This window comes from Eleginops maclovinus, chromosome 4 (genome assembly GCF_036324505.1).
Source record: "Eleginops maclovinus isolate JMC-PN-2008 ecotype Puerto Natales chromosome 4, JC_Emac_rtc_rv5, whole genome shotgun sequence".
Taxonomy (NCBI): domain Eukaryota; kingdom Metazoa; phylum Chordata; class Actinopteri; order Perciformes; family Eleginopidae; genus Eleginops; species Eleginops maclovinus.
This window is the reverse complement of record NC_086352.1, coordinates 18,454,725-18,481,150: the sequence shown is the minus strand read 5'-3', so window position 1 is coordinate 18,481,150 and position 26,426 is coordinate 18,454,725. Positions and strand designations below refer to the sequence as shown.

The window sequence follows — 26,426 nt, the reverse complement described above, 5'->3', positions numbered from 1 at the left end:
GGGTTTTGGAGCATGGTTGAGGTGGACATTTATAAAAAAATAAAAATAAACTAACACCTTATGGGAATGTATGACTTCAAGAATTATTTGTCTAAATATATTAAAAAATGACTAAAATGGAAAAATGAATAAAGAATTCATAACTTCTCAACCAATATTCTGTCATGGTGGAGAATAATTTGAACCTGATGAATGTTAGAAGATACTTAATAACTCAACAGTAAGTTTTTCAGACAATGTGTATATAACAATATGCACTGCCCACTCTCCCAAGCAAACTAAAGTGATCAATAAGGTTATATATTCCTGCAAAAGAAGGAGTAACACAAGGAACATTGTGGATATGGTGAATTCATACATCTCAGTTATGTACACTGCCTTCAATTCTGAATATTTATATATCGTGTGTTCGTGTAGTATAGACGGTAGATATATATCCTTCATTATGGACATGTGTATATTCCCAATTTTGTTTATCTTCGACTGCTGATATGTATATCTTTTTTTTTTAATGTTATTCTTTTTTATTTATTTTATGTTTAATTCATATCCAATGACTTTTCTACATGCTACTGTAACCGAAACATGTCACAAATTGGCATCAATAAAGTATATCTTATCTTATAATTGTATTGCTTGTTGATATGTAGATATGCACTGAGAGGATTGCTTGTTTAATTTAGTTTTGCAATGACAAAAAAGGGATTCGATTCAATTTATAATTTACCGTCAGGCAATCTCAAGGTTAGCACAGGGGTCCTTGTAGCCGCTACCGTTAGCTCAGCAGCAGTTAGTCAGCCATTGGCTAGCGTGAGCCTGAGCATCCTTCTAGAAAAATACCACTGAAAGTGAAAGACTGCCTGCACACATTTAACGTCAAATCCGACACAGGAAATCTCTTTGAAGACAAAGAGTATAAAGGTATGTGATTAATGACATCATCAACAAATTGCTGTTGAACCTGTATTATTTTTTTGTTTTAAATAAATCGTCTTTAATCGAGGCGATTGCAGAAAACGAGTTGGCGCAGCGTCCCGAAATGCTCTTTGTTCTCCACTGTTATACACGTTATTTCGAATGCATTTCTTTTGTTCGAAACTACAATTACTCTTTTTCACGATTTAACTGAAACATTATTACCTCGGGGCATTAGCCGCTAGCTAATGCCCTTTTAACGGCTGCAGCTAGCTTCTCAGCTAACAATGGAACAAGGAGATTAGGACCAGTGTTTGCTTATTGAATTGATTTGATGTAACGTTTTGCTAGCTAAACATATCCTTACACATGGCAAGTGCTGGATTGACTACGAGGCCACCGTGGCTAACGGTAACTAACATTGCATGACTTAGGGTTACGCAAAGATAGCATCTGTTAATAACGATAGCCGGTGTCTCCGAGGGAGCTGTGGTTTTTAACTTTCAATAGAAGGCCGACATTTTAATTTCTGCTAACCTCCTCTGTCCAGCTACTCATTCAGTTCAGCGTCGTTACAAATAACTGTCTTATTCTAACTATATAACTACTTAACTAGTAAAGTGATGTCTTGGGGTATAATAGGTTTTATTTGTCCCATAACCCAAATCAAAGACGGGCTGATTTGCGGGATCACGTCGGAATCACTTGTCCCAGTGTTGTGGGTTTTAGTCAGGAGTCACTGTGCTGATGTTAACCATAGACAGATGTGTAAAGTTACTCAGTACATTTACTCAGGTACTTTATTTGAATACGTCTTGAGATACTTGTTCTTCAGTATTTCATTTTTTTTTGTTGCTACTTTCTACTACTACCCCACTCCAAATGTAGAGGTAAATAGTGAACTTTTACTCCACTACTGGTATGTTATACCTTAGATTACTGTGCAGATTTTGGATTATGATGTGGAATAAAATCACTTGGAGTTAATCATAAGCTACCCTTCACTATCTCATAAATACCAAGTGTAGTTAAACTGAAAACATATTATCTTGTGGTTAACCTTAGCATCAGATCCATTAATATGAATATTGGGCAGCTTCACAGAGAAGGCTTTGTGAGTCAGTATTATCTTAGCTTCTCCCACACCGACAGATTTGCACAGATAAACACATGCATAGAAATGTGTTGATCTGAAAATTAGATGACGTTATTGCTACCTTCTATTAGTAAAACAAACATATTACCAATTAAAAATATCTGTTAACTTTGCAGTATGAAATACTTGGAAACATCTGTATGCATTATTAATTAAGGTCCAAATCATATTATCGTTAATTAAAACCTATTAAATATATCCTACCTATCCCATCTTCTTAAGAAATTGCAGGAATAGACATGCTTTTGTACTACTATCGTTTTCTCCACTTGTAGTTTCCTCAACACTTGTTTTGGCGCTATTGTCTTTGGTGATAACAAATAGAGCAGTCCATGACGTATGCACTTTAAAATACACTTCAAAATGGCTGTAGTCTCTGCTTATGTTCTAGACTGAAAATGTAAAACATTTTAATGCATGTTTCTCTCGATAGATGCCTTCAGCGATGGTTGGCAACAATGCTGTCCAGTCTGCCTCTCCAGACCTGGGAAATGGAAGTAATTCTGAAGCCATGAAACAGGTTCTTGCTATGATTGACAAGAAGGTTCGCAATATGGAAAAGAAAAAGGTATATCTACTTCATTTACTTCAGAAATGAAAATGTGTCATCACATTACTTTTTCTTGTTGAATTCAAAGCAGTGTGTGAAATATTTTGTTTGTGAATGTGTTATAGTTGATGTCTTTAGGCCAACATTATTATTTTTTGCTTATTTGGAGAACACATGTGATGATGTTTAATTGAGGTTAAAAAAGGTTAGAGTAGAAGGGTACTGTTACAGCTTAACATTTTACTAAATACTTTTGTACATTTTCATAATTCAGAGAGTTTGCTTACTTTTTGTTCACAGCAGCAGCCTAATATCTGTCCACGTTCTTGCTTATAATCAGTTGTCTCCTTTCTGCCATAACTTGTATATAAGAAACCATGTTTATTCTGACTGGATCCATCCTCATTTATAAAACATAATAATAAAGTATCTCTTATTCAGCTGTGTGAGATCAACTAACATTTGTGAAATACACTTGTTATGCATATGGATTTATTTCATCTGTGTCTTTTTTTGTGTTTTCTCAATATTCCTATAGTCTAAACTGGATGACTGTCAAGCAAGGAAGAGTAAGGGAGAACAACTGAATCAGGATCAGCTGGTAAGCTAAAGTCATGACAGTTTGCATACAGCTTTGATTTAATTGCAGTCTGCTGCTATGTAAATCCAATCTAACCACCTAATCGTTTTTTGTAATGATTTCCAAATTTCTATTTTCTTTCAATGATGTACCTGAAGGATTCCTTGACAAAGTACCAAGAGATCGCCCACAACCTTGAATTTGCTCGAGAGTTGCAGAAAAACTTCATGGCATTGGGCCAAGAAGTGAGTACTGAGTTGAGATTGCTCTTATATCTTGCCAGTTTTTTGTTATTATTACTTTTATGTAGTCCCAACATCCTGTTGAAACTGATACTGTACCCTAGGGAAAAGACTCTAGGCTGCATCTTATAATAACGTAACAGGAAAAGAGTTCCTTAAATACATACAGCCTTAAATAAGCTTGATGTATTGTAGGTTGGCACTGATTAGCAGTACTTCTTAGACTACGTTTATTTTAGACTTTACATGGCCAAGAATGTACAGGTTGATGAGTTTATGATGTTTTAAAAAATGTTTTAAACCAGTTGACCAAAATGCATGTGTGTTTTAGATTCAGAAGGCAGTGAAGAAGACTGCTCGAAGGGAACAGCTGCAGCGGGAGGAGATGGAACAGCATCGGCTGAAGACCGTTTTGGAGCTTCAGTTCTTATTGGACCAGTTGGGGGATGAGAGCGTCAGGCAGGACCTTAAACGACCTGATGCAAGTGGCTCTCCTTTGCTCTCGGACGCTGACCTCACATCCCTTGATGAGTTTTACAAACTGGTGGGACCTGATAGGAACTATGACATCAGGTATGAGGTGCTGCTTATATTTAAGTTAGCACAAGTTACAATTAAAACTGCCTTAAATGTTGTCTTAATTGTAGTTCTAATTTAGGAATAACCGCATTTTTATCTGCTCAGCGATTACACATTTTGATTCCACCAACGTGTATCTGTTCTGTTGGGTTCCTTGCAGGTTGACTGAACAATATGAGGAGGCCTCAGTACACTTGTTTGAACTGCTTGACGGTCGAGACAAGGCTGTGGCAGGGACCACATGTAAGTACTTAAATGGCTCTTGATATCGGGACTGGCATCAATTTTTTCAGCCAGGCATAATAAAGAGAAATATATATTTTTTAGGATGTTATTCAAACTATAACGTGTTATACAAGATGCACAATTGTGAGTCAGCGTACAAAATGGAGACAAAAATAAAAGAGACAAAGGTGTTTAAAGTTGGACTCTGTTATTTAGTTTTTTGCCTTTTTTTTTAATGTTTTTTGTTCCAGACAAGTCACTGAAGGACACTCTGGACAAAGTGCTGCTGAGTGGTTATTTTGACAGAGCACAACCTCATCAGAATGGGAGGTGCGAAGAGGAAGAGCAACAAGAGGAGCAGGCTGTGGTGGATGACTCTAATGCTGAGAAGCAGCCATCCGAACCTGGTAAGTAACAGCATACAAGCTTAAACATTAGCAGATATGTCTTATATTTCCTCACACTGTCCTCACATTTGCTCTTTTTTAACAAAGCAGAAATGGCTACCGAAAAATACACTGAGCCAATTCAAGTGGAAACTACAGAGGTGAGATTTCTATATGCGTTGCACAACTAAAGCATAACAAATCCAAAAACACAACTATGCACTGTTTGGTTGTATTGCATTTTCTTACTATTTTAAATGTACTCACATTTTAAATGTTCTTGTGTTATAGTTTGTAAACAGACAGTTCATTCCAGAAACTACGTACAGTAGTACAGACGATGACCAAGTGGAGAAGTGGGCGGTGGAGGCCCAGGTAATAATACACTCCTGCATCACCATGGTTCTTGATGCAAATATGCATACCTCTCAACATCTCGATACTGTGAAGTCTTAACGTGTCTGTGTGTGAATAGATGGTGAATTCCCTCCAGCACCAGCCCCACGCCCAGCTGGCTGCAGACCCAAACGATGCTGTGAACCCTGGCAGTCCTACTCCACCTGCTGACCCAGTGGTCAGGAAGCAGGTAGTACAAGACCTCATGGCCCAAATGCAAGGAACGTACAACTTCATGCAGGTAAACATTTTCAGCATCATATACTATAAAGTCTCGTCTGCTCATTTTTTTTGTCCTCACCTTCTGCACTGCCCTTGTATCTGCTTCTTGACCCATCAGTACATTTACTGTTTTTGGTTTTCCTAGGACTCCATTTTGGAGTTTGACGGCCAGGCACTGGACCCAGCCATCGTGGCTGCGCAGCCAATGAAGCCTGCGCAGATCGTTGACCTGCAGCAGATGGGCTGCCCTCCTGGTGGGTGTCAGTTCATTAACCTGTGCATTTTCTAGAGTAGTGTCCTGTTGATATATATACACAATGAATGATGTCGGTAACATTTCTTTTTTCTAATGTGTCTCTTTTTTTCCCTTCCAAACAGCCCACTCAGAGTCCAGACTTCCTCAAACAAGTTCAGTGTCTGGGCCGCAGGAAACCTCACAAGTAAGTAGAGTGGAAGCACATAGGGAGGCGCTTGTTTGTTTGCCTAAAACAGTAGTATTATGGTATGGGTTATTTTTTGTAGTATGCAGGCCGTGTTTTTAAAATCGCGACTGAACGGAGTGAATGTAATGCTCTCTGACTTATCATGATTTACTTTAGAACCGATAGATATTTGAATCATTTGAATATTATAAGATAGAAGGGAGCCTTTAAGGTAAAATAGAAATCACCGATCCCGTCTTTCCCACTGATCTCTGAAATCCTTGTTTCCTTGCCTTCTGAATTCCCTCCTTGACCCCTCCCCAGGCCTCGATGTGTGTTTCATCTGAACAGTCCCCCTCCCCATGTTCCCTGTCCTCTGCTTTCCCACCTGTCTCCAAACCCACCCACACTGGAGGCATCAATGTCAACGCCGCTCCCTTCCAGTCAGTGCAAGCGGTACGCTTTCCATCTGGGTATAAGTAAACGATATGACCATGAACATGTTGGGACTTCAATTCATTCTGTCTGAAAGTGTCAGGTTCCATACTTGTTTCTACAAAATCAAATATGTAAGGCCAGTAAATGGCTTTTTAGTTGCAGCAAATAAACAACAAAATCCTTGTGCACCATCTAAATAGGTGACACTTCAACACGTCCCCTCATTTCCCATACCTAAAAACCTTTTGACCTTTAGGTGTTCTGTGAAAATTGCCATTTTGATACAGAAACCCTTCCTTTCCATCTTCAGGTATTTAATCTGAATGCACCGGTACCTCCAGCTACTGAAGGCCAAGCAGATCCTCTGAAGCAGCCCGGCCAGTTCCCCGGTGGCTATGGACAGGGCTTCAGCAGCCAGGCAGAGAGTACTGTGGTGCAGCCGGACATCCCACAGGAGACATTACAGTCAGGTGAGGGTGATTCACACACACACATTATTTACCATCATCTATACAATGAGAAAATAAACACACCTTGAGGTTGTGCTTCTTTTGAGCATGTATTCAATGGAATCCTTGAAATAGAAATAATGTCTGTTAGAACAGGGGGGGCGGTGCTGCAAGACAAAAATCCCTTTGTGGTTTTAATTAGACTGATTGCAGATCTTTCAGATTGCAGAAAGTAATTTTTAAATGCATAACTAACCCCCCCCCCAGTGCATCATAGAATTGTTAAACCTCTTACTTTATTTTCTTCTGTCCAGTTGTTGGTGGCTTCCAGCCACAAGACCAGGTCATTCCCTCAGCAGGAGGCCATGAAGAGTCCTCTCCGGGCGCAGGGTTTGGACAGTCAGGTCAGTCCTTTTACAACAGCAGGGCTGTGCCCAGGGGGGGCCCCAGAAATGCCCGTGGTATGATGAACGGATACCGAGGATCCTCCAATGGTTTTAGAGGTAAAGGCATCATACTATGTTTTACAGAGATACAGTAGTCATGTTTCCTTTGGGTCCGTTTTTTCAAAAATTCTGTGTTTTGTCTTCAGGGGGGTATGAAGGATATCGCGCTCCTTTCTCAAATGCTCCCAGCAGCGGTTACGGACAAACCCAATTTAATGCGTCTCGGGACTATTCCAATAACACCTACCAACGGGTAAGAAGCCCTTTTTTTTTACGTTAAATCCGCTTTATGTACCAAAACCTATTATATCTGTTATACTGTTCATTGTCAAAGAGAGTCAAAAGCTCTAGCCGTGGACTGTCGTAGCATTTTGCCCAGGAGCATTTTTAAAAACAATTTTCATTCAATAAAAATCCATTTTTGTTTCTTCAAGGAGGGTTATCAGCAAAACTACAAGCGGGGAGCAGCCCAAGGACCCCGAGGCTTGTCTAGAGGAAATGCTCAAGCATTGAGATCCTAAAGGATCCTGAGGATCGTCAAGTCGCGCCACGTTTAACATTCAGGATTTTGAATGTGTTCGCCCCAGCTCACTTTTATAACGACGTTTTGTTTCTCATTGGTAATCTTATTTTTTTAATTCTTGGCCTACTTATCAGTCAGTCTGCTTAGGTCAGTCTAGATCCTCTTCATGTTCTAACACAAAATGCTGAACTTCACCACATGTAGGATTATCAGCGAGTCTGTGTGATATAAAACAACAAATAGATATTCCTGTAAACTTGAAAGATTTCATTAATTTATTTTTTGTACAAAATAAATGCAAAAAATACCCTGCCACTGTCGATCTGATTCCATGACAATGATTTTCTCTGCCCTGTGCTGTCAGCCACTTTTCCTCTTCGATCTCATAAATCTCATTAAGCTTTTTTTTTTAACCCCCATCACCTCTTTGTACGCTGATTTGGTTGAGACTGTTTCAATAAAGTTGTGTTATATTACCTTCTGTTGAAGTATACTGCTTTGCTGCGTTGGTGGGAATTTGCGGTTATAAATTAGTACATTTTTATTCCGTCTGCTTTTGTTAGGTGTATTTCAGTTTGCTGATACTCCTATTAAAGGTGCTTTGGCAAAGCCACCACTAATATCAGTACCAGTAAACGGTCTTCTCCCAGATAAATCAGGTCATTAGAGCTACTATGTGTATATTTAAAGCATATTTCATTACTTTTATTAGCGTAAATCTTAGGAGAAAAATACAACCAAGTGAATCATTGCTGTGGCCTGTGTTGATCAGCCTGTTCACTTCATTATTAGCTTGTACTTGTAACGGAAAATGAAGCCTGCACGGTAGTATATAAAGGATTGCATTCCATTTAAGATGAATGGAATAGGTGGTTAAATACTTGGTAAGCACATTTTTCACGACCATATTGAAGCTATTTATTTTAAGAGCGACGTTGCTTTAAATCTTTGATAGTGTATGTGTAGATTATCCATACTTAGCCGTTTAAAGTTTTACTAATGGAGTTTCATTAAGTGATGAAATCTGTACACAAACTGAAAGTTCAAAACTTTTATTATCTTGATTTGAGATTTATAGTATTTAACAAAACCGTTCTGTCCATTTTGTTCAAATGATGATGCAGTAATGTCACAAAGGAAAAACATGACACCCTAAAAAGAGTACAAGTTGTATTCCATATGTAGATTTTGTATGAAGTAACACCAGCTCTGTTTTCTCACTGGATGCAAAAAAGTCTCCTTTAGAAAAAGTGGCAATAAGTCACTTGGCCATGGCTACAGTCTTCCAGCTAAAAGAAACCACAATACCACATGTACAACGCAACCTGTAAAACACACCAACTACAAGTACAGACTTTTTATTGTGAGGAAAATATGACATGACAAGTAAAAAACATGGTGCCAAATGCATTGTTGTGAAGTGAAAAATTCAGAGGTTTTCAAGATATGATTTTAACCAAAATTACCAGACGAAAAACAGTGGTGAGATCAGACTCGGCTCTCACTGAATACGTGCTTAGTCTTTTTTTTAGCTTTAAATTTACCGAAACAATTTACCAGATCCAGCAGTTCGTTCCAAAAAAATGTGGATCGTAAACATTTTGTAAAAGTATACAACTTAACCAGCAAAAGTGCTTTATTGAAACAAATTAAAAATGCAATATTTGTTGAATGTGAGAGGTTCCTTACCTATGCTTATTTAAAAAAAAAGACCTTTTTCAGATTCTGACATCAGAGTGATCCGGGAGAAGCTGCAGAGAGCCCCCAAAAAAAAGCCTGTTTCTGTATCCGATGGCTTTTAAGCATTGATCACATTTTCTGCAGTAAAAAGTCTGACGATACACATGAAAATATGTTTCAAGGTAGGTAAACAGCTGACAGGAATCAAGATTAAGAAAGTAGCAAAGGTAATGGTAACTCTTGGAAGGATAAGAACTAGTTGAGGACATTTCGAGTTAAAGGTTGTAATGTTTGGTGACAGTAGAAGTCGCAGACAAAAGCAGAAAAAAGCCTTTTCTACATAAATCTGTCCCGTCACTTGCATTACGATTACAAAAGTCCTTTACTTTTATGTTGAATTTGATCTGTTTAGTGCATCAATACACTGTATACAGCTTACACTTGCTTTAGTGCTTCTTTCGCAGTTTAGAAAAATCTTCTCAAAATGTATATTGCAGTCCAGTTCTGTTTGAGTACAGTGGAATACGTTTCACCACAAGACACACATGTAAATTAATTGCTTCTTAGAGATGTTTGGGGGGATTTTGATAGTAAATTTAAATGACTTTTAACACCTCATTCCCCCCCAACAGCTTCACCGCACATATCCAACCGGCTCTTGTCTCAAACCCCTCTGCTTGGAGAGCTGGTAGCATGGCATTGTCAGAGGTTCTGTATCTTGAAAAGCAAACAGCAGGTAAAGAAAGCTCACCAGAATTGTTTTTGTAAAATTGTATTACCAAACATTTCTAATGTAATAAACACTCCTGGAAAATGTAAATATGCACATTTTAGGATGCACAGCCTTGGTTGATCATTTTATCATTTGTAATTCCTTTTTGTAATCTAAGGATTACAATTATCAAACACTGGTATTATTCAGCTCTCCTTGTGTCGCTCTCATTCATCTCGAGTTTCTTCCAAACCTAAGAGTCATGCTGGTTAAAGAGGCCTAGTACTCAGGAGGAACTGCTCCTCTGCACGCTGGAGTGGAGGTGCTTCAAATAGTCTGCTAGTGGTGCTTCAAGTTCTGACAGCATTGTTATGGTATGTTATGTAAGCCCTGTGCAGCCTCCTGGTGGCCTGGTGGCAGATCCTGGTGTGCCTGGGGCTGACCTTGCTGGGCCAGGTCCTGATGGTGTTGTTGTTGTTGTTGTTCATAGTGTTCCAGAGGTATATTTTGAGGATCTTGGGGTTCAAAATGATGCTCTGGCAGTTGGGCCTGTTGTTCATAATGTAACTGGTTGTCAACTTCGTGCACCTCTGGGATAGCATTTCCCTCAACTGTGAAAAGAAAGAGTGTATACAGATGTCAGACCGTAAAATCAAACAACGATCAAAGTTAATACTGTGCAGTCGTAACTCACCGTGAACCTCTGGAGGGGGATCTATTTTTTGTTGTTTTAACCGTTCCATATGCTCTACAGCCTGTAACAAAATTCATCGTACTGTTTATATATTTGGTGAGTGCAAGCAGTACTGTAAATACTCACAGAAACGTAACAGCGTAAATAAAGAAGGATAGCTAAAGGACACACTGATATTGCAACCACATACATTTTATAGCATCCGAATTGGACACATTCACTGTTAAACAAACATATCGTAGCAAACCTTTAATATAGCAGTGTACCACTCCTTACCTGTTGCAGCTCTATTTTCTGTGCATTTAGCTGCTCCTGCTGCCTCTCCAGCTCGTCTCTTTGTTTCTGGAGGTCGACAGATTTTTCGCTGAGGTCCTGTTCCTGCTGAACCAGGTGATCCTCAAACTCCCGCATCTCCTCGTCTGTGTAGGCCTGGTTCTGCTCCAGAGTCTGAGGAGCACGGAGTGGACATGCCAATCAATCACTAATCCTACAGTACTATCCTACACCTCTTAACACAATGGCATGATGAATATAATGGTGTCTCACCTCCCAGCTATCTGGCTCCAAGAATTCTTTTTTCTTAGTAGCAACTAGGAACTCATCTAAAGAGACCAGCCTGTCTTCGTTAGAATCCACCTATGTATAAACATGACAAGAACAAACATAAATCACATATGCTTTATTGACAGACAAGGATATATTCAAAATAAGCCTAGCAGTTGCATGCCTTTTGCAACCAGTCCATTTTTAATCCTTTTCCTCGAAAGTCTCATCACTGTATTATTAGCAGCTGCAGCGCTTGTACTCTTTTTGCCCCTTGAGTCTGTGTGTGTGTGTCTTTATAGTAAAATATGCTCTTTGAGACACCCACTGTTGCAGTAATTTCTACAGAAGTTGTTTTGAGATTATTTCTCTTTCACAGCTGATGGGACTCTGTTGAAGGATTACTTTTAGTTTTATTCCCTAGGACATTTGTGTGACATTGTCATAGTTAACGAATGAATGTTTAAGTTATGGCCCAAACAACAACATTTGAACAATATCTCTCCAAGCATTCCTGAGATATCATGTTTACAACCCTTGACCACCAAATTCTTATCAGTTCATCCGTGAGGAATGCTTTCCTGAGCGATTGCATTCACAAAGATGGTACTGATGTGAGGTCCCATGGTTGTTGGTTGTTTGTCTCCAAAATCTAATTAGTTTGGATCCGCAGGGACTTTTCTGCCAGATTTGAAGAAAAATCCTCCCTAAAAAACTACGTACAAAGCATTGACTGACGCAGATGCATAAAACTAAGTTTTGTTATGTATGAACTGGGTGCAACTTACAGTACCTCATTCATAACATGCTCTCTCATACGTAGCCTCTCTTCTTCCATCTCCACCATGTCATCCTCTTCATTGGTGGGGTCGTAGATTTTTTCCAGCTAAAATAAGAGACCACCAATAAGTGAAAAGACCATTGACTGAAACATAAGCCATATTCAGAGCCTTTACCGCAACTTTACCTCTTTAGTAAACAAGGCCTCTAGTTCCTGCTCATCAAAATAGCCATCTCCATTGCTATCTGCATTATAAAGAAAGAAAAACTGTAGAGACCAAAAATACATTTTTTTTATAGAATACATGTGACATAGTGCTGCATAAATGGACATCATGCCCTTCATTCTTTAAAAGTTGCAGGTTGGTTAAGGTCTTACCATGAAGGTTGAAAAAGGTCTTAGGGTCAAAATCTTCAGGGTCCAAGCCATCAGCTTCCTCCCACACCTCTTTCAGTTGATTCTGGCTACCCTGCAACAAAGAAGCAAAAATCCACTTGAATTAAAGCTGGATAAGTAACAACTCATTAAAGTATTAAGTAAAAACACATCATCATTCACAGTTTCAGAAACAGAACTCTGGACTGAAAGTTGCAACATAAAACGTTTTGAAAAAAAGAGAGATTCTCTTCATTGGCTGATGTGTGTGCACCTTAGACAGACTTACCGGGTGGTTGACTTTAGGATGGTCGGCGTGCTTCTTCCTCAGCTCCTTATAGTGCTCCTCCTCTTTCTTTCTCTCGTCCTCATCCAGTGTCTTCAGGTGTTCCCGTCTGTCGTGCTCTTTCATCATTTCATACTGCTTGAACTCCTCGTGTCTCTCTTTGTCAAAGTTCTCCAGATCATTTGTTGCCTTGATACATAAGGGGAAAATTGGGTTAGAAATGACACTTAAGACAATGTCAGTTAATATTAGTGTATGGTGTTTTGTTGTGTACATATCCCTATTCCAAGAGTTTATGGCATAAAGTAGCATCAGATTTACCGATTTGATGAGCCGATCCAGGTCATCCACTTCAAACGTGTGAGGGTTCATGTGGTTTAGGTACTCAAACTGTTTCAGCAGAGCCTGGTGGTCCACTGCTATGTCTATTCAGGGAGTAATCAATGACATCAATGAAAAACAAGACAGTTACATCAGAGAATTAACTTTTTATTTACATCTAATGTAATATTAAAGCCGTAGCATTTAAGTAAAAGTGAAATATATATTTTGTTGCACAACATACCATTCCCTCCTTCTAGGTCTTGCTTTGCTTTAATCAGAGTTCGGAGTCGGTTCACCTCCTGCCTTTTCAACTCATCCAGTTTTGTTCTGACGTGATGGCTGACAAAGTCCAGCTCTTTGGCCAGTTTACCTTGCTGCATAATACATGAATTCATTTGTGTAAGCTGGAGATATATAATTATTGGGGTTGTAGCAGTACATATAACTAATAGATTTATCAAATATTTCAATAAAATAATATATATATGTATATTTATTATTAAAAAACTGTAAATTGGCAGTGTATCCATCCACAATTTCCACATGCAATTTATAACAGTCTGGGACAAGTGAAAGCCCATTATTTACAAGTCAGAGTTAGGATTTAACAGTAGTTTACACAAGCCATGCTGAAAAGACTAAACAAAAAAAGAGCGGATACCTTGATGTCTTCCATGTCTGTGTTGTGGAGCTTTTCCCTGAAATGCTGATCTTTCTCTAGAAAATCGATGACTTCCCTGAGGTAGCGGTCATAGTGGAGTCCAGTGTCCTATCATATGTTAAAAATCAAATGTCACCAAAAATGTAATTTATCACTGATAACAGACCAAGTAATACTACAATGATAATCACTTTCAGTTTATTATTACGCTTCTTTGAGAGCTCTGTTATTATGAATCCTGTGTAAGTGACAGTATGATATAATATCTTTCAAGGAATATGTGTCTGCTAAACAACAACAGTTCCTCTGACCAGATGTTTGATGTAGAGATGACAGCTTTTTACATATGAATCTCTATCAACTATATAACGGCCTTTTGCAAATTGGCATAAGTTGCAGCAGTTCTGTGGTTCTAGACCTGCTTATTCTTCAATACAAGGTTGCAGTTGTAAATGTTGTATGTATTCTGACCTCAACACAGACTCTACATGGTAATTGTTCAAGCTCTTTTAGGTCAGTATAAAAATATTTATCATGGACAACATTTTTCCTAAGGCAGAAATCAGACACTCCAATCTGTGCAATCATGAAGCTACAAAATCTGGAGCTTTTGCGCTGCTGATGAAATTAAATTGTGTAATTATGAGTTTTGTGTAGAGTATTAGACTGAGGTAATAAAATGTAAGCGCAACAAGGCCATATGTCTTTGCATTAGTCCGGGTGCTGTTACCCAGTGCTCTCTCTTGTTTTCTGCCTATGAAGCAGCTGATAACAGTGGCATAATTGCAGAGTATCAGGGTATTGGGCATGTATTCAATTATCAATACTGGATCAAGATTTGGAAAGGAAATAGACAGAACAATTTATTTCTATTGTATTGCTAAAATTGTGCAATTGTCTGTAAGAATAGGATTGAGGCTGTGCATCTTTGATGTTTATAATTCTTGAGTCTTCTTACCACACTAGCTGGAGGCTCTTCCGGTTCTTTTTTCTCAGGCTCGTGGACTTTTGTCTTATCTATACTGATGGGCACGGCCTCTAAACACAGCACCTGGACCAGCAGCAAGACCCAGCCGGTGAGAAGAGCCCGGCTCAAACACATCTGGAAATTAGGACAATTCAGGTCAGACCATTTATATATGTAACAGTTCTATTTTAATTAAACAGTGTGTACGACAGACATCAAACATGGCCCTGGGTTAAGGCTAGCTTCCTCATTTACACTTATTGAAACGGCCCCTCTAACCACTTACACATTATTGGCTAGCTACTTACATCCAGAGGAAGCTACTGGTGTTAGCATTAGCACTGCCACTGACAGATTTGTCTAATGAGAATCAATCACCTAAACTACTCATATATGCTGTTAGTCTGGGCAGCGCAGCCAATGTTACTGTTGATGACATTAATGACACAATTATGAACCCATAAATGTACATGCGTCAAATGTATACTCACCTTATTATGAATCCTGGACCTCATCAGCTCTGCTTTCCTGGCGCTGCTTCCTCTCAGCTGTTGTTGTGTCGGCAGCTAGCTGCTAGTGCGCTAGTTAGCATGTTCGGTTGTGTGCGTGGTAGCATTAACCGCAGTGGTCAGTTCAGCTGTCAGTCAAACCGGTCTAGCAAGTTACGTTGCATTGAATCTTACGTGGCGACATGACGACGGAGAAGATGGGCGGGTCTTTGAACAGCTCTCAAATAGAATGAAGGTCAGTAAACATACACATGATGCAGTGATGCAAAATGTGAAACTGTGCCTCTTTCTGTGGCTACGCTATTATTAGAAAAATGTAATCACAATTAGCGATGTATCATGTCTTTATCCGAGTTTAATACACAATAATATGTAAAATACATCTGTATCATATCAAGTACACATCACATTTTCTATTCTTTCTATTAAATGGAAAAAGTCAGATAATTATCTAATATTAAAATAATTCTAAATGTTTTATTTCTATAGCACCTTTCTAAGAAGTAAGTAGTAAATCCACACTATAATAAACACTCCAGCAGTATACAATTATCACCAAATTGCCAATTTTTTATTACTTGAGTGAAAACAAATCTTTAATCAACTCATTAAGCAGCAGTCTGCGATTAATGAGTTAATTAATTAAAGGAGCTTTTACATGGAGTCTGATGGCTGTAATCACAGATGGTTACACTCCTCTTGGTGCTCTCTACAGTCTGCACAGGCAGATGAAATGAATGCTCCTGAAGCTTTCTAAAATCACTAAAATAAATTCAAAGTCATCTTAAACATGTCTACATTTTTGTATTGGTTGCTTTATATAAAACTACCCAGACCCAGTGATTCATTAGCTTGTTTGTAATCTGTAATCGGTTTTTCCATCCTTGAAACCCATTTAAGCATATATGTGCATAATCAAAAGATTACATTGGGGAAGTTTTAAATCACTTGGATGATAAAAGAGCTTTATCTGTGCAGCAGTTTACTATTGATAGGTTATTGAATTTGATCAACCCAGCACTCCATGTATTTGCAGAGTAGAGTTGATATTGTATGTATTGTGTATCAATTTGATCAGAAAAAAAAAAAAAAACGTGTATATGCAAACTCAAAGTTAACCTCCCATCTATCCAACAGAGGATGCTATTGTGCTGTATTGCAGCGCTCCATTATTCCAGTCTGTTCACAGTAATGTAGAACTGGAAGACGATGACATTTTACCTAATCAAATATTTGGAGAGCCACAGGAGACAATGGGTGGATGATTAAAACCAACATATCCTTGTAAGATTCTGCATCTGCAGAAATGTTACATTAATTGAGTTTTATTGCAAACACCAAAACAAGAAATGATAAAACCTTTAAACTGTGTTCAAACATTTTTTTAGATTACCCTCTTTCTTCTTTTAACAGCTACTAGGACCATCTTAGTGTAATGTCATTAATCTATTGCACAGGAGATTTAACAACATTTGCTTTCTGCTGGAACATTGGGTGCTAGAATAAAACCCCTAAAACACTATCCATGAGCCTTGGCTGGTACAACAAGATGATGAATACATTTAGTATCTTATTACTAAAAATATATCCATGCCCTGTAGATGTCAGTGTATTATTTTGAGCTGGGTGGCAATTTATCATTGTCTAAAATCATAAGAATTGGAAGAAAGCTAAAGCAATTTCGGGCACTTCAAATATTCAATTCACTGCATAATGAACAGGAGACTACTGTCTAAAAAATAGTACCATACACAAAGTCTAGTTAATAATGCAGTCACCTTGATTACCTGTTCACTCATTTATATAGGCTACCTTTCCATGCAGAGATTAAGAGATCATTTGAGAAAACGCATTTCTCAAAACATGCTATTGATTTTGGCATCTGCCAGATAGATTAGGACATAAGCTTATCCGTGCTCAAGAGCTGAAATTCAGAAATAACCAAAAGGGATTCTTTATTGCATTCTCTGCTCATCACCTTTGGTAAGCTGTGATTCAGCGGGAGGAGACTCTCTAAGGAGAAGACAATAACATTGAGTCACCTTGCTGCATTGTGAGCCTCTGGCAGCCGAGAGGCAGGAATCAGCAGCAGCAGAGACCATGCTGCAGAGCTGCAATGGACTGCGCATCAACTATGTGTGCATTTGTGTATGAATTAGTATAAAGGGGGGGGGGGGGGGTTGTAATGGGTATGATGATAAATCATACCAAGGTCAAATAACAGCAATTGAGGGGGGATACCGAATGATTACACTGCAGTATGTTTAATGTTCCAGAAACCCTATACCTCATTTTGCTGACCAGTTGAGAAATACACAACTAGTTAAGTGAGCACCACATTACATCAAATGTAAGTACAGCGATATCAATAATGTGGTGGTATTGTTGATTATACTGGACAATATTTCTGCCTGTTGCCGATCTCTGCAGGTCTCCTACCTTACAATGCAGAACACTGAATCCACAGAATGCAGCATATTCTCTCTCCAAATCTGTTGCAATTGTGGAGTGGTGAATCATTTTTACATATTGGATGTGCCTTTCTTCTATTCAAACCATAGTTAGTAAAGCACACAAAGTACACATGTGAAACCAACATTTAAATAACTGATGTCTTGGTATAATGTTAGGCCGCTATGATCTGCCAAACAGAGTTATTGCTGTTTGGCACTGAAAGATGATGATTGAGGGCACTGTGTAACATGTCTCCCTAAGGTTTTCAATTGGGATTAGATGTAATGATTTTGAAGGCGATTTATTCTCCCCTTGTGTCTCGTATCATGTTTCTACACTTCAGTCTTTCCCTTTAATCTGTAACCCATCTGCAGATGTTATGTACTTGATAGTTTGTTTGTTATTAGGTTGCAACCCAGTCTCACAGCATTTCATGTTATAGTCGTGAGACTGGGTTGTATGTGTCCATACGTATGGTTAGAAACACGTTAAAGCAGTAAAAATCCTTTTGTTCTTTGACTCCTCTGATGCGCAGATAACACTAGAGGGTTTACAGTGAATTGGTTTGTGTGTGACAGCTGCATCATGATGGTTTTATTTTGGAGGAAACATTTTATCTCTCCCTATCTTTGAAAAGCAGTGCCTTAAACCACTGGAGAATGTTTCAACAAAGCATCCCCAAAAGGGAATCCTAAATCAAATATTTATAATGTTGACAGATGCTGTCTGCTCACTGATGTGTGCGCCCCTTACAGTAATATTTCCTCTCACAATGGGCCCGTAAATTTTACTGTAATCGCCACTGAGCAGAAAACACAAGGGGGGAGGAGGGGTTATATCAGCACGTCTTTTCACAATTGTTGGACAAGTTTATGTAGATATTGCTTTTCCCCAGTTTCAGCAAGTAATGTTATATCACACATTAATGACAATGCAGTTATATAAGAGAGCAGGTACGACACAGTGAATCATTGCTGCTCCTCTGTTGGGGCTTGATGCTCAGCAAAATAACTCCTGCGACAACATTGCTGTGACTTTGAACATTGCTTGCCCTCACATAGCCCAAGTAGAATTTATGGGCACATTGGTAAATTGGGCAGGTCTGTTTGATGCAGTGTAAGCATTATTGTAATGTGTCATGGTCAGGAAAGTCTCTGTCTTCAAATTGTGAAGGTGATGTGAGGCTGACAAACTATATGTAAAGCTCCAATGCATGGACATACATTAATTTAGCCATGCAGGCATACTGCACTCTGACACCACGCGCACGCACGCACGCACACACGCAAACACACACACGCAACACACACACACACAACACACACACACACACACACACACACACACACACACACACACACACACACACACACACACACACACACACACACACACCTTGTACTAAAATTAACTTTATTTGTCTCAAGGTAATAAGCATAACTGAAACATGTGTGCCATTCCCTCCCTCTCATCTTCCTTCCCCACTCACACAGATTTTTCATATCTAATGCATTGCTAGTTGCCATGAACATAAGGGCAAATAAAGGTTACAAAAAATGGAAGGTATATTGCAATGTTTATTCCTCTAATTAGATATGTATAAACACATTTAGTTTAATTTTAAGTACCTTGTCTCCTTAGACATGGCTGACACCTGTCTCCTATAGCAGGTCTGTGATGAAATATTTATGTTACATAGCTGTTTTATACGTATTTCTGCTCATATCGCCCTCACAAAATCACATCATATATCGTAATACCTCGGTTATAGAGACGAAAGTAGGCATACTGGTCTATTCTGGTTTAATTGGGGAATTGCTGTAATTCTTAAGTATACCTTAAAGGACTTTCATTTTTGCACTTGCACCTAGACTTAGTTTTATGATTGCTTTAAAGTATGCTTTATGTGTGTTTGAAATTGCCCTGAAATGTCAGTTATAAATGGAAGCTTTAATGCTGTGCAATTCTACACCCCTGGGGAATAGACTACACACTACTTTTCACTGCAGTGGGTTTCATTTTTGAATATCTTGTAGAGATCTGACTTTTATTTCAATCACCTACCTCACTACTACTTGTGGGAACTCGTGAGACCTAAGCTCGTGTCACGTAAAAAGCAGAGTCCGGGAAGTGGTCGAGTTTGGTATCCCTTCCCCTTTAAAAAAAACTATGCAGCCCTAGCGGTGGCTTTATCCGGGCTCCCAGGAAAAGTGTGCGGAGAGGGAGAGGGGGGACGAGGCGAGCCGGAGAGGAGAGATCATGGCGGCACCTCTTGGACGGGACACCCTACCTGACCACTGGTCCTACGGAGTTTGTAGAGACGGCCGGGTCTTCTTTATTAAGTGAGCGGGTTCATCTGTTCATCGGCTGGTTCTTTATGGGGCATTATGAAGGATTTTAGTTGTTTTATTATCGCTCAGTAACAGGTGTCTTTCTTGCAGTGATAAAAGTCACAGCACTACTTGGCTACATCCACGCACTGGTGAACCTGTTAACTCCGGGCACATGATACGGTCAGGTACGCGACAAACTATCGGATTTGTTGGATACCGAAGGGACATTTTCTTGCTGCAATGTGCTTTCTGTCTGTGGCGGGACGTTCACTGTGTTTTTCTTCGTGTTATAGATCTGCCAAGAGGATGGGAAGAGGGCTTCACGGACGAAGGAGCCAGCTACTTCATCAAGTGAGTGGCCCGTGTGCATTGTTTCGTTGTTTGGTGGTGTAAAATGTGATCTCTTTGCTTGGTAGTGTCCCTTTTAAAATGTTTTTCTACTCCTTTTTCCTTTATGTCTCTGTGCAGCTCAGACACGTTTGGTAACACGATTCAGTTGAACTACAATTAAAGGCTGTGTTGTTAACACAATATTGTATCTAAAAACACAGTGTGCACATGACTAATGAGACAGAAACACATCAGCATATGGATTAAGACACAGGGGTCCCATCGGATAGGTGAGAGCAATTATCTCTGCCTACATTGTTAATGGAAAGTGGCATAGCCTAGCAGGACAGGAAGAGGGTTATTAAAATTCTCCTCACATCCTCCATGCAGGACCTCCACTCTCTCTCTCTCTATTAGATAGGTGTGCAGCCTTGGTGTGTGTGTGTGTGTGTGTGTAAGAGAGAGAGTGTGTGAGAAAGCCACTGTAAAGGTTGCAGGGGAGGGGTGTGACCATGTGGTGACAGAGATGTATGGCATGATTGCATTATTGAAGCAGAGAGGACAGGATTTACAAAGTCACAGTCCGCAGCGTGAAGTTCTTTTTTTTGGTCACATTTCACATCCTTAACACCTTCTAAATTGCAGGATTCAGGTTTGAAAATAAGCAAAAGCCACCAGACGGTCCATGCTGACACATCTGTAGTGTTGAACTAACCCCAGAAGTCTGTGCATTACACTTGCATTAGCATTGATTAAGTTTTGCACCAAAAATGCTTGTGTGGATTCTGGTCTGTAGCAGTCCAGGACATGAGCATAGACAGTGAATCATGCTGAAACCAATTTGATAAGGCAGGCTTACAAACACAGACATAAAGCTTACTTAAAAAAAACTGAGACATAAATTCTCCCTTTGCTTAGATCATTGGTATTTACCTATAACTCCTCCCTTGTTTAAGGCTTTATAGATTCACTACTACTCACCATATCATGGTCCTCCTATTTTGTCCCATTTGTTCCAGACAGAGGGCTGTATGGATACATTGCATGTCCTCATAACTGCAGTCTTTCTGGTAGATGAGAGGGGTGTCACTCATCCTCAAGCAGTCCTCTGCAGACACCAGTTTGCAGCACTGATTTAACAACACAAACTCTGTTTTCATTTTAATGAAGAAAGCGATGCCTTCTATTAGTATGAACATTTCATAAAAGAGACCAAGTTGAGCCAAACAAATGGATATCCATGCATCTAACAGCTACTTTGAAAGACATTCTTGCATCCAAAGATGTTAGCTCTGAAAACAGCACATACTATAAAAGGGTTCAACTAACAAATTTGGCATTGCTGACACAGAAGACAAGCGATCATTGTGTTTCTGTTGTTTGCTGCTTTTTGTCTGTGAAGCAAGAACAATACAACATTGAAGTTGTGTGATTAATGGTAGCCTTAACATTAAAGGCTATTCAATCAGTCAAATTCTTGTTTCCCAGTTGGCTTGGTGAAGGATCCTGTTTTGCTCCAGCTCAAAGCTTGTTTCTGTGTTTTTGAGGGCCCATTTGTTTTACTTAAACTGTGGACAGGAACACACAGATACTTATCTTGTACCATTCAGCTTATCTAGAGCAACGTTGATGTCTTTCTAGGTTTAGTTGGGGCCTGAAAGGAAGTTAAATTATTGTGATTTTGCTAAAATAGGAAAATGTGCTGGGTGATTATTTTAAGTCAAGATATAATTGTTTTGTGAAACAATTGCCAATATATTGGATAATCTCGATGCGTGTAATAATATAACATTTTTCTTTTTAATGTGCAGTATTTTGGTCTCCTTAAAACAAAATTATTGGTCAATTAAGTATTATATAACAGTCAAAACAAACATTTGAGCTTGTGTCATATCCTTTGCCTACATTATGTAAATATTTGGCAGCAGATTATAATATATTGAAATAATTCTGTTTCCCAACTGATATGGGACAAATTGATTGGTTTTTGTTTAATTCTTGAAATAGTGTGACTATAAAGTCCCATATTGCTGCTTAGTGTTCATGTGGATTACTACTTTGGAAGACAGCTTAATAGAAGTGATGAGCACAACCTTTTCATTACAACTCAGTGGGGAAAAGGGTCTGTTACTATGGGCTGGTGATGGATTACTGTCATTTTCTCATTGGATTTTCTCTCTGGTGGTTTATTTGGTTTATTGCAGACTTAAATTATTTCAGGTTCCTGTATATGTCCCATGTGTCGACAGCGTTATTACAGGAATTGTCATTTGTGTTCAGCTTATCTGACTTTTATGGCCGGGCAAATTACTCAATTCCTAAAACCAAAAGTTGGTTTCATAAATTACATTAACATTCGCATTAACATCAAAGTGATGGTACCTGGAAAACCTGAAACACTAAAGGCTGTGAAGATAGCTCCATATTATTCCTTACAACAGATTAGGCAAGTTTATTCCTCTGCTCCCGGGTGCAAATTGTGGTTTCTTTTGTTTTGATGAATTTTATCTCATGCTCATATAATTCTCCCTTAAATGTCAGAATTTAGGAGAAAATCTCTGGACATGGAATCAGATTATTAGCACAAAGACAGTAAAGTATTTCATTTAAACCCCTGCTCTCCATCTCACTTAATGTATCTTAGCCTTCCAGGAAGCATAAGACACCTAACTAAAGCAGGACTGAAGTCAACATTGTGCTACTGTGAGAACTGTTTGTAGATTTGGTTGTGTATTAATGGAATTTAGCTGAGGTGGAGTACAAAGGAGTGATTGTTCAGATAACGGCACTGTGGCAAAACTCACATTTATTTAAGTGTTGCTGTAGGTATGCCTGCAGACATGAACTATCTGATTAAAGGAATGCTAATATTTGTTGCTAACAAATTAAAAGACTCAAATTAGAAAATGTCAATGCCAATGAACACAGTTGTACACTGTTAAAGCCAATGAATGAGGTCTGCCGCTATCTGAGCAGATTGAAATAGTGTCTGTCTCTAGCTGTCATACTTCTGGCAAATCTCCAAGGGAGTGACCTAATTTGAATGTCCCCCCCAAATAATCCCATTTCAAATTTTGAAGATAATATGCTACAGATGAAGCAGGTATGTGTGTTGAGGTAAACATTTGTATCAGTTTCAGTAAGGAATTTGGACAGCAAAGTTCTTTAAAATAAGGTGTGTGACTATGACCTGTGTATAACATATTGTATAATAAAGTTAAGCTTCCCTTTTAAAGATATTAGAAAGAGGCCTATCAACTGTCAAGATCCTTAATGAATCCCCTCATATGGTTAAGGAAGGAAACGGAGTTCAGTTAGATTTACTCTCAACCACATCACTTGCACTCACTGAGCATAGGAAATGTGCAATTCTATAGCTCCCTGAGGGAAAAATGACCCCACTGTGGTACAATGGTGTCCTGTTTTGGACACAGTTCACATTGTTGAATGGGCTTACAATGCTTTGGAATGAAAGTCCAGGAAGTGTGTAATGTAAACATACATAGATTCCACACCGAAAAAGGGCTTCAATCAACTTCATTTACTCCTCCGGTGTGATAACCCCATCAATATGTTTCAGTGTTTATTCTCCTATCCCCCGCTGCTTGTTGTGTTTTCAGACTGTGCTTGCATTTTCTAACTAGCTGACTATTTTTGATTTGGGCAGTATGATTTAATTAGCCATGGGATGTTGTGGGAGTTTTGAAGCAGAGCATTTTAATAGGGGATAAAAAAGAAGTTTAGTATCCCTACAGGCCCCTATCTTAAGGCTGTTTAATAAAGCTTTCCTTTTTCTGTGAACATAGCAAATCCATACCTCATTACTGAGTTCAAACATCATTGCCAAAATAGATAGACGAAGAAAAATGAGCCCCAAGGACCTTCAACTGACCTTTGCCGTTGCTGATGTTTGATTATCTTAACATGAAATGTTTGTATATGTAAGTCTCCAATTGTGCTTTATAAGTATTTGGGGTTATTGTGTCCATTCATTGAACTGTCAAACTATACTGACATGGCTTTTGTGGTGAGATAAAACCTCAAATATCTTTCAGGGCCTTTCTTTGTTAGACGACTTGAAAACATGTGGATTTAGGATATGAGTTTTTAAGTGTTTTCCCAACTGATCCTCCTCTGGGCTGAGGAAGAAAGACAAATCCAGTTAGTTGTTTTTTAGAAAGAGGAAAAGGCACTGCAGAATCTCTGTTGTGACCCCTTTTAGAACAGGTCAATGCTCGGATATAGACCCACATTAAACTTTATCTAATGTATTGAAGCTTAACAACACATTTCACTGACATTAGTTGAGACAATAGATAAGAATGACTACTGCTAGATTTGCTAAGTAACTTTTTTGCAAAGGACCTTTCATGTAAAGGAATGTTGTTTGGAAATCTTTGTTGGGTGAAGTAATAAAAAAAGATTGAAAACACACTACTGCATACTAATTAGATGGAGCTCTCCCACTCCAGGCAGCGGGCAAGAGAGGAACAGTGAAATGCTTTTGGATTCAGCAAAGATGAGTTGAGGGTGACAGGAACAGCTGTTCATCTTCACTGACTGTCTACTTACTCTAAGTCTATTCTGTCTATACCAACATAAATATTGATACATAAACCTAGACAGTGTCTGTGTATAAACTGTGCTTGGGTGTTATGGACAAGAAGTGTAAAAAGTATGAATGTATGCAAGACATATTGTGTGTCATTGGGTTCATCTAGTTTGAATGTTTTTGTCAAAGATTTTTCTTGTAATTAAATCCCATTACATCTATGGCTTTCCTACTGTTTGTGCTCTCCATTAAACATATCTCATTTAATATTTATATGGTGCAGGTGTGCACCCTATAGCTCTTCACCATTGGTCTGCTTCCATACTTGTTCATGTCTTGGCACAACTTACAGATAGGGTTGCATCTTCCCACAATTCAATGCCCACAGGGCCAGCTATGCTTGTTGGACTGACTACATATGTGAAATATCAGTATGCCTCTTTGTGTTTTTTGGGGGGTTTCTGTTCACCACAGAGATTCCTGATTATCACAGGATCAGTATAAGCACATTTAAATGAGAAGCCATGCTTCATTATGATTTGTTTTTTGTGTATTTGTCATAAGCTAAACATATAACCACACTAACACTGTCTCAGATATACATCAGCCTTCATGTAAACACAGTTCAGTCTCTCTTCTTTCCTTCCCTCAAGCTGTTTGTTGAGACAGTGACCTTCAGCTGAAAATACATGTACTGTACTGAAATGGTAATGTCATTCTTGACAAGCTAAATCCTGATAGATCAGATTACTCCTGCTTTACCTTAACAAAAGAAAAACATTTGATTTTGGGGGCATTATTATATTCCAGATTGAACTCCAACAGTTTAGCATGTTGCAGAAAATTCTTTGTCTGTTTACACTTCCTCCTGTTTTACTTAAAAAAGCCTGCTGGTTTAGGAATTTATTCAAAAGGGTTCATTGTTATCTGTTTTGTTCTATGATTAAAGCATAGTGATTAAGCATTTAATTGTTCTTGCTAATGAAGTGAGAACATTTTCAAATGACTGATCAGCATCAAATTCCTTTTTCATTTAATACGAGCACCATAACCTTGGCTGCCTCTTTAAAATTCAACTGCCACTTTGTCAAGCTCTGTGTCATGTTCACAATTTTAACATTTTCATGCTGAGCATGGAATGAAAATACTGAATGCAACAAACAAAATGTATTGCAAGGTCAAGATAACTTCATGTGGTGCTCTTTTACCCCATAGTCTTCCCACAAATATTGTCTTTATTTTCATATTTTTTATTTGTACAGTAGAAAATGATGGCTAGCGGAAAGAGAGATCTTGATTTATCTCAACACTCACGCATACTGGAACATTATAAACATTTCATCTCCCGATAACACATGTGCATAGACACACAGCCTCACCTTGAAGCATGAGTCATTAATCCTTAAAGATGGCAGTGCACATGCCTACACCGTCTTTAGCAGCAGACGCAAAAAAGCTGAAATTGAAAATCAGCATTTATGGCCAGGGAATTGCAAATAGGATGTTGGTGAGGTATCCTCTGACTCTTGTAGTGTGATTTATGTTGACCATTTTTCATTATCAGTAGATCCTCGTATCATGTTAAAATTGTGTCCAGCTATTATATTTGTGCATATATCCTCACTCCGCGCTTGTGGTGCGGCGTGAACCTCCACTTGAGTCTGGAGCGGTTTATAAACAGCCATGTGTTGTCAAT

At 38.7% G+C, this 26,426-nt stretch overlaps 3 protein-coding genes across 5 annotated transcripts in view; 2 read left to right on the top strand and 1 right to left on the bottom strand.

Annotated features, from left to right (window-relative positions):
- Positions 1–770: 770 nt before the first annotated feature.
- caprin1a (cell cycle associated protein 1a) lies at positions 771–8,005 on the top strand. 3 transcript variants are annotated; one of them, XM_063882490.1, is made up of 17 exons: positions 771–921; positions 2,505–2,639; positions 3,160–3,222; positions 3,360–3,446; positions 3,775–4,016; positions 4,183–4,265; positions 4,499–4,654; positions 4,745–4,794; positions 4,925–5,008; positions 5,109–5,270; positions 5,397–5,505; positions 5,630–5,691; positions 5,998–6,129; positions 6,422–6,581; positions 6,875–7,063; positions 7,153–7,259; positions 7,441–8,005. In XM_063882490.1, exons 2-17 carry the CDS (start codon positions 2,505–2,507, stop codon positions 7,525–7,527), a joined length of 1,908 nt encoding a protein of 635 aa, XP_063738560.1. In that variant the 5' UTR covers positions 771–921; the 3' UTR covers positions 7,528–8,005. The 3 variants fall into 3 exon arrangements, with proteins under 3 accessions (XP_063738560.1, XP_063738559.1, XP_063738561.1); XM_063882489.1 differs by having other exon boundaries at positions 4,742–4,794; XM_063882491.1 differs by lacking the exon at positions 5,998–6,129 and having other exon boundaries at positions 4,742–4,794.
- Positions 8,006–8,871: 866 nt separating this feature from the next.
- nucb2a (nucleobindin 2a) lies at positions 8,872–15,221 on the bottom strand. The gene is made up of 13 exons (XM_063881504.1): positions 15,044–15,221; positions 14,544–14,687; positions 13,586–13,693; positions 13,166–13,298; positions 12,922–13,025; positions 12,604–12,789; positions 12,318–12,408; positions 12,126–12,184; positions 11,952–12,044; positions 11,162–11,251; positions 10,892–11,062; positions 10,616–10,676; positions 8,872–10,532 (listed from the first exon to the last, which is right to left on the bottom strand). The coding sequence occupies exons 1-13, from the start codon at positions 15,065–15,067 to the stop codon at positions 10,291–10,293; spliced, it is 1,506 nt and encodes a 501-aa protein (XP_063737574.1). The 5' UTR covers positions 15,068–15,221; the 3' UTR covers positions 8,872–10,290.
- Positions 15,222–19,748: 4,527 nt separating this feature from the next.
- The window catches only part of plekha7b (pleckstrin homology domain containing, family A member 7b), a 58,905-nt gene continuing 52,227 nt past the window's right edge, over positions 19,749–26,426 (top strand). Inside the window, 3 exon segments of the mRNA XM_063882533.1 lie at positions 19,749–19,857; positions 19,957–20,033; positions 20,142–20,199. Coding sequence (XP_063738603.1) covers positions 19,775–19,857; positions 19,957–20,033; positions 20,142–20,199 — 218 coding nt within the window. The 5' untranslated portion in view covers positions 19,749–19,774.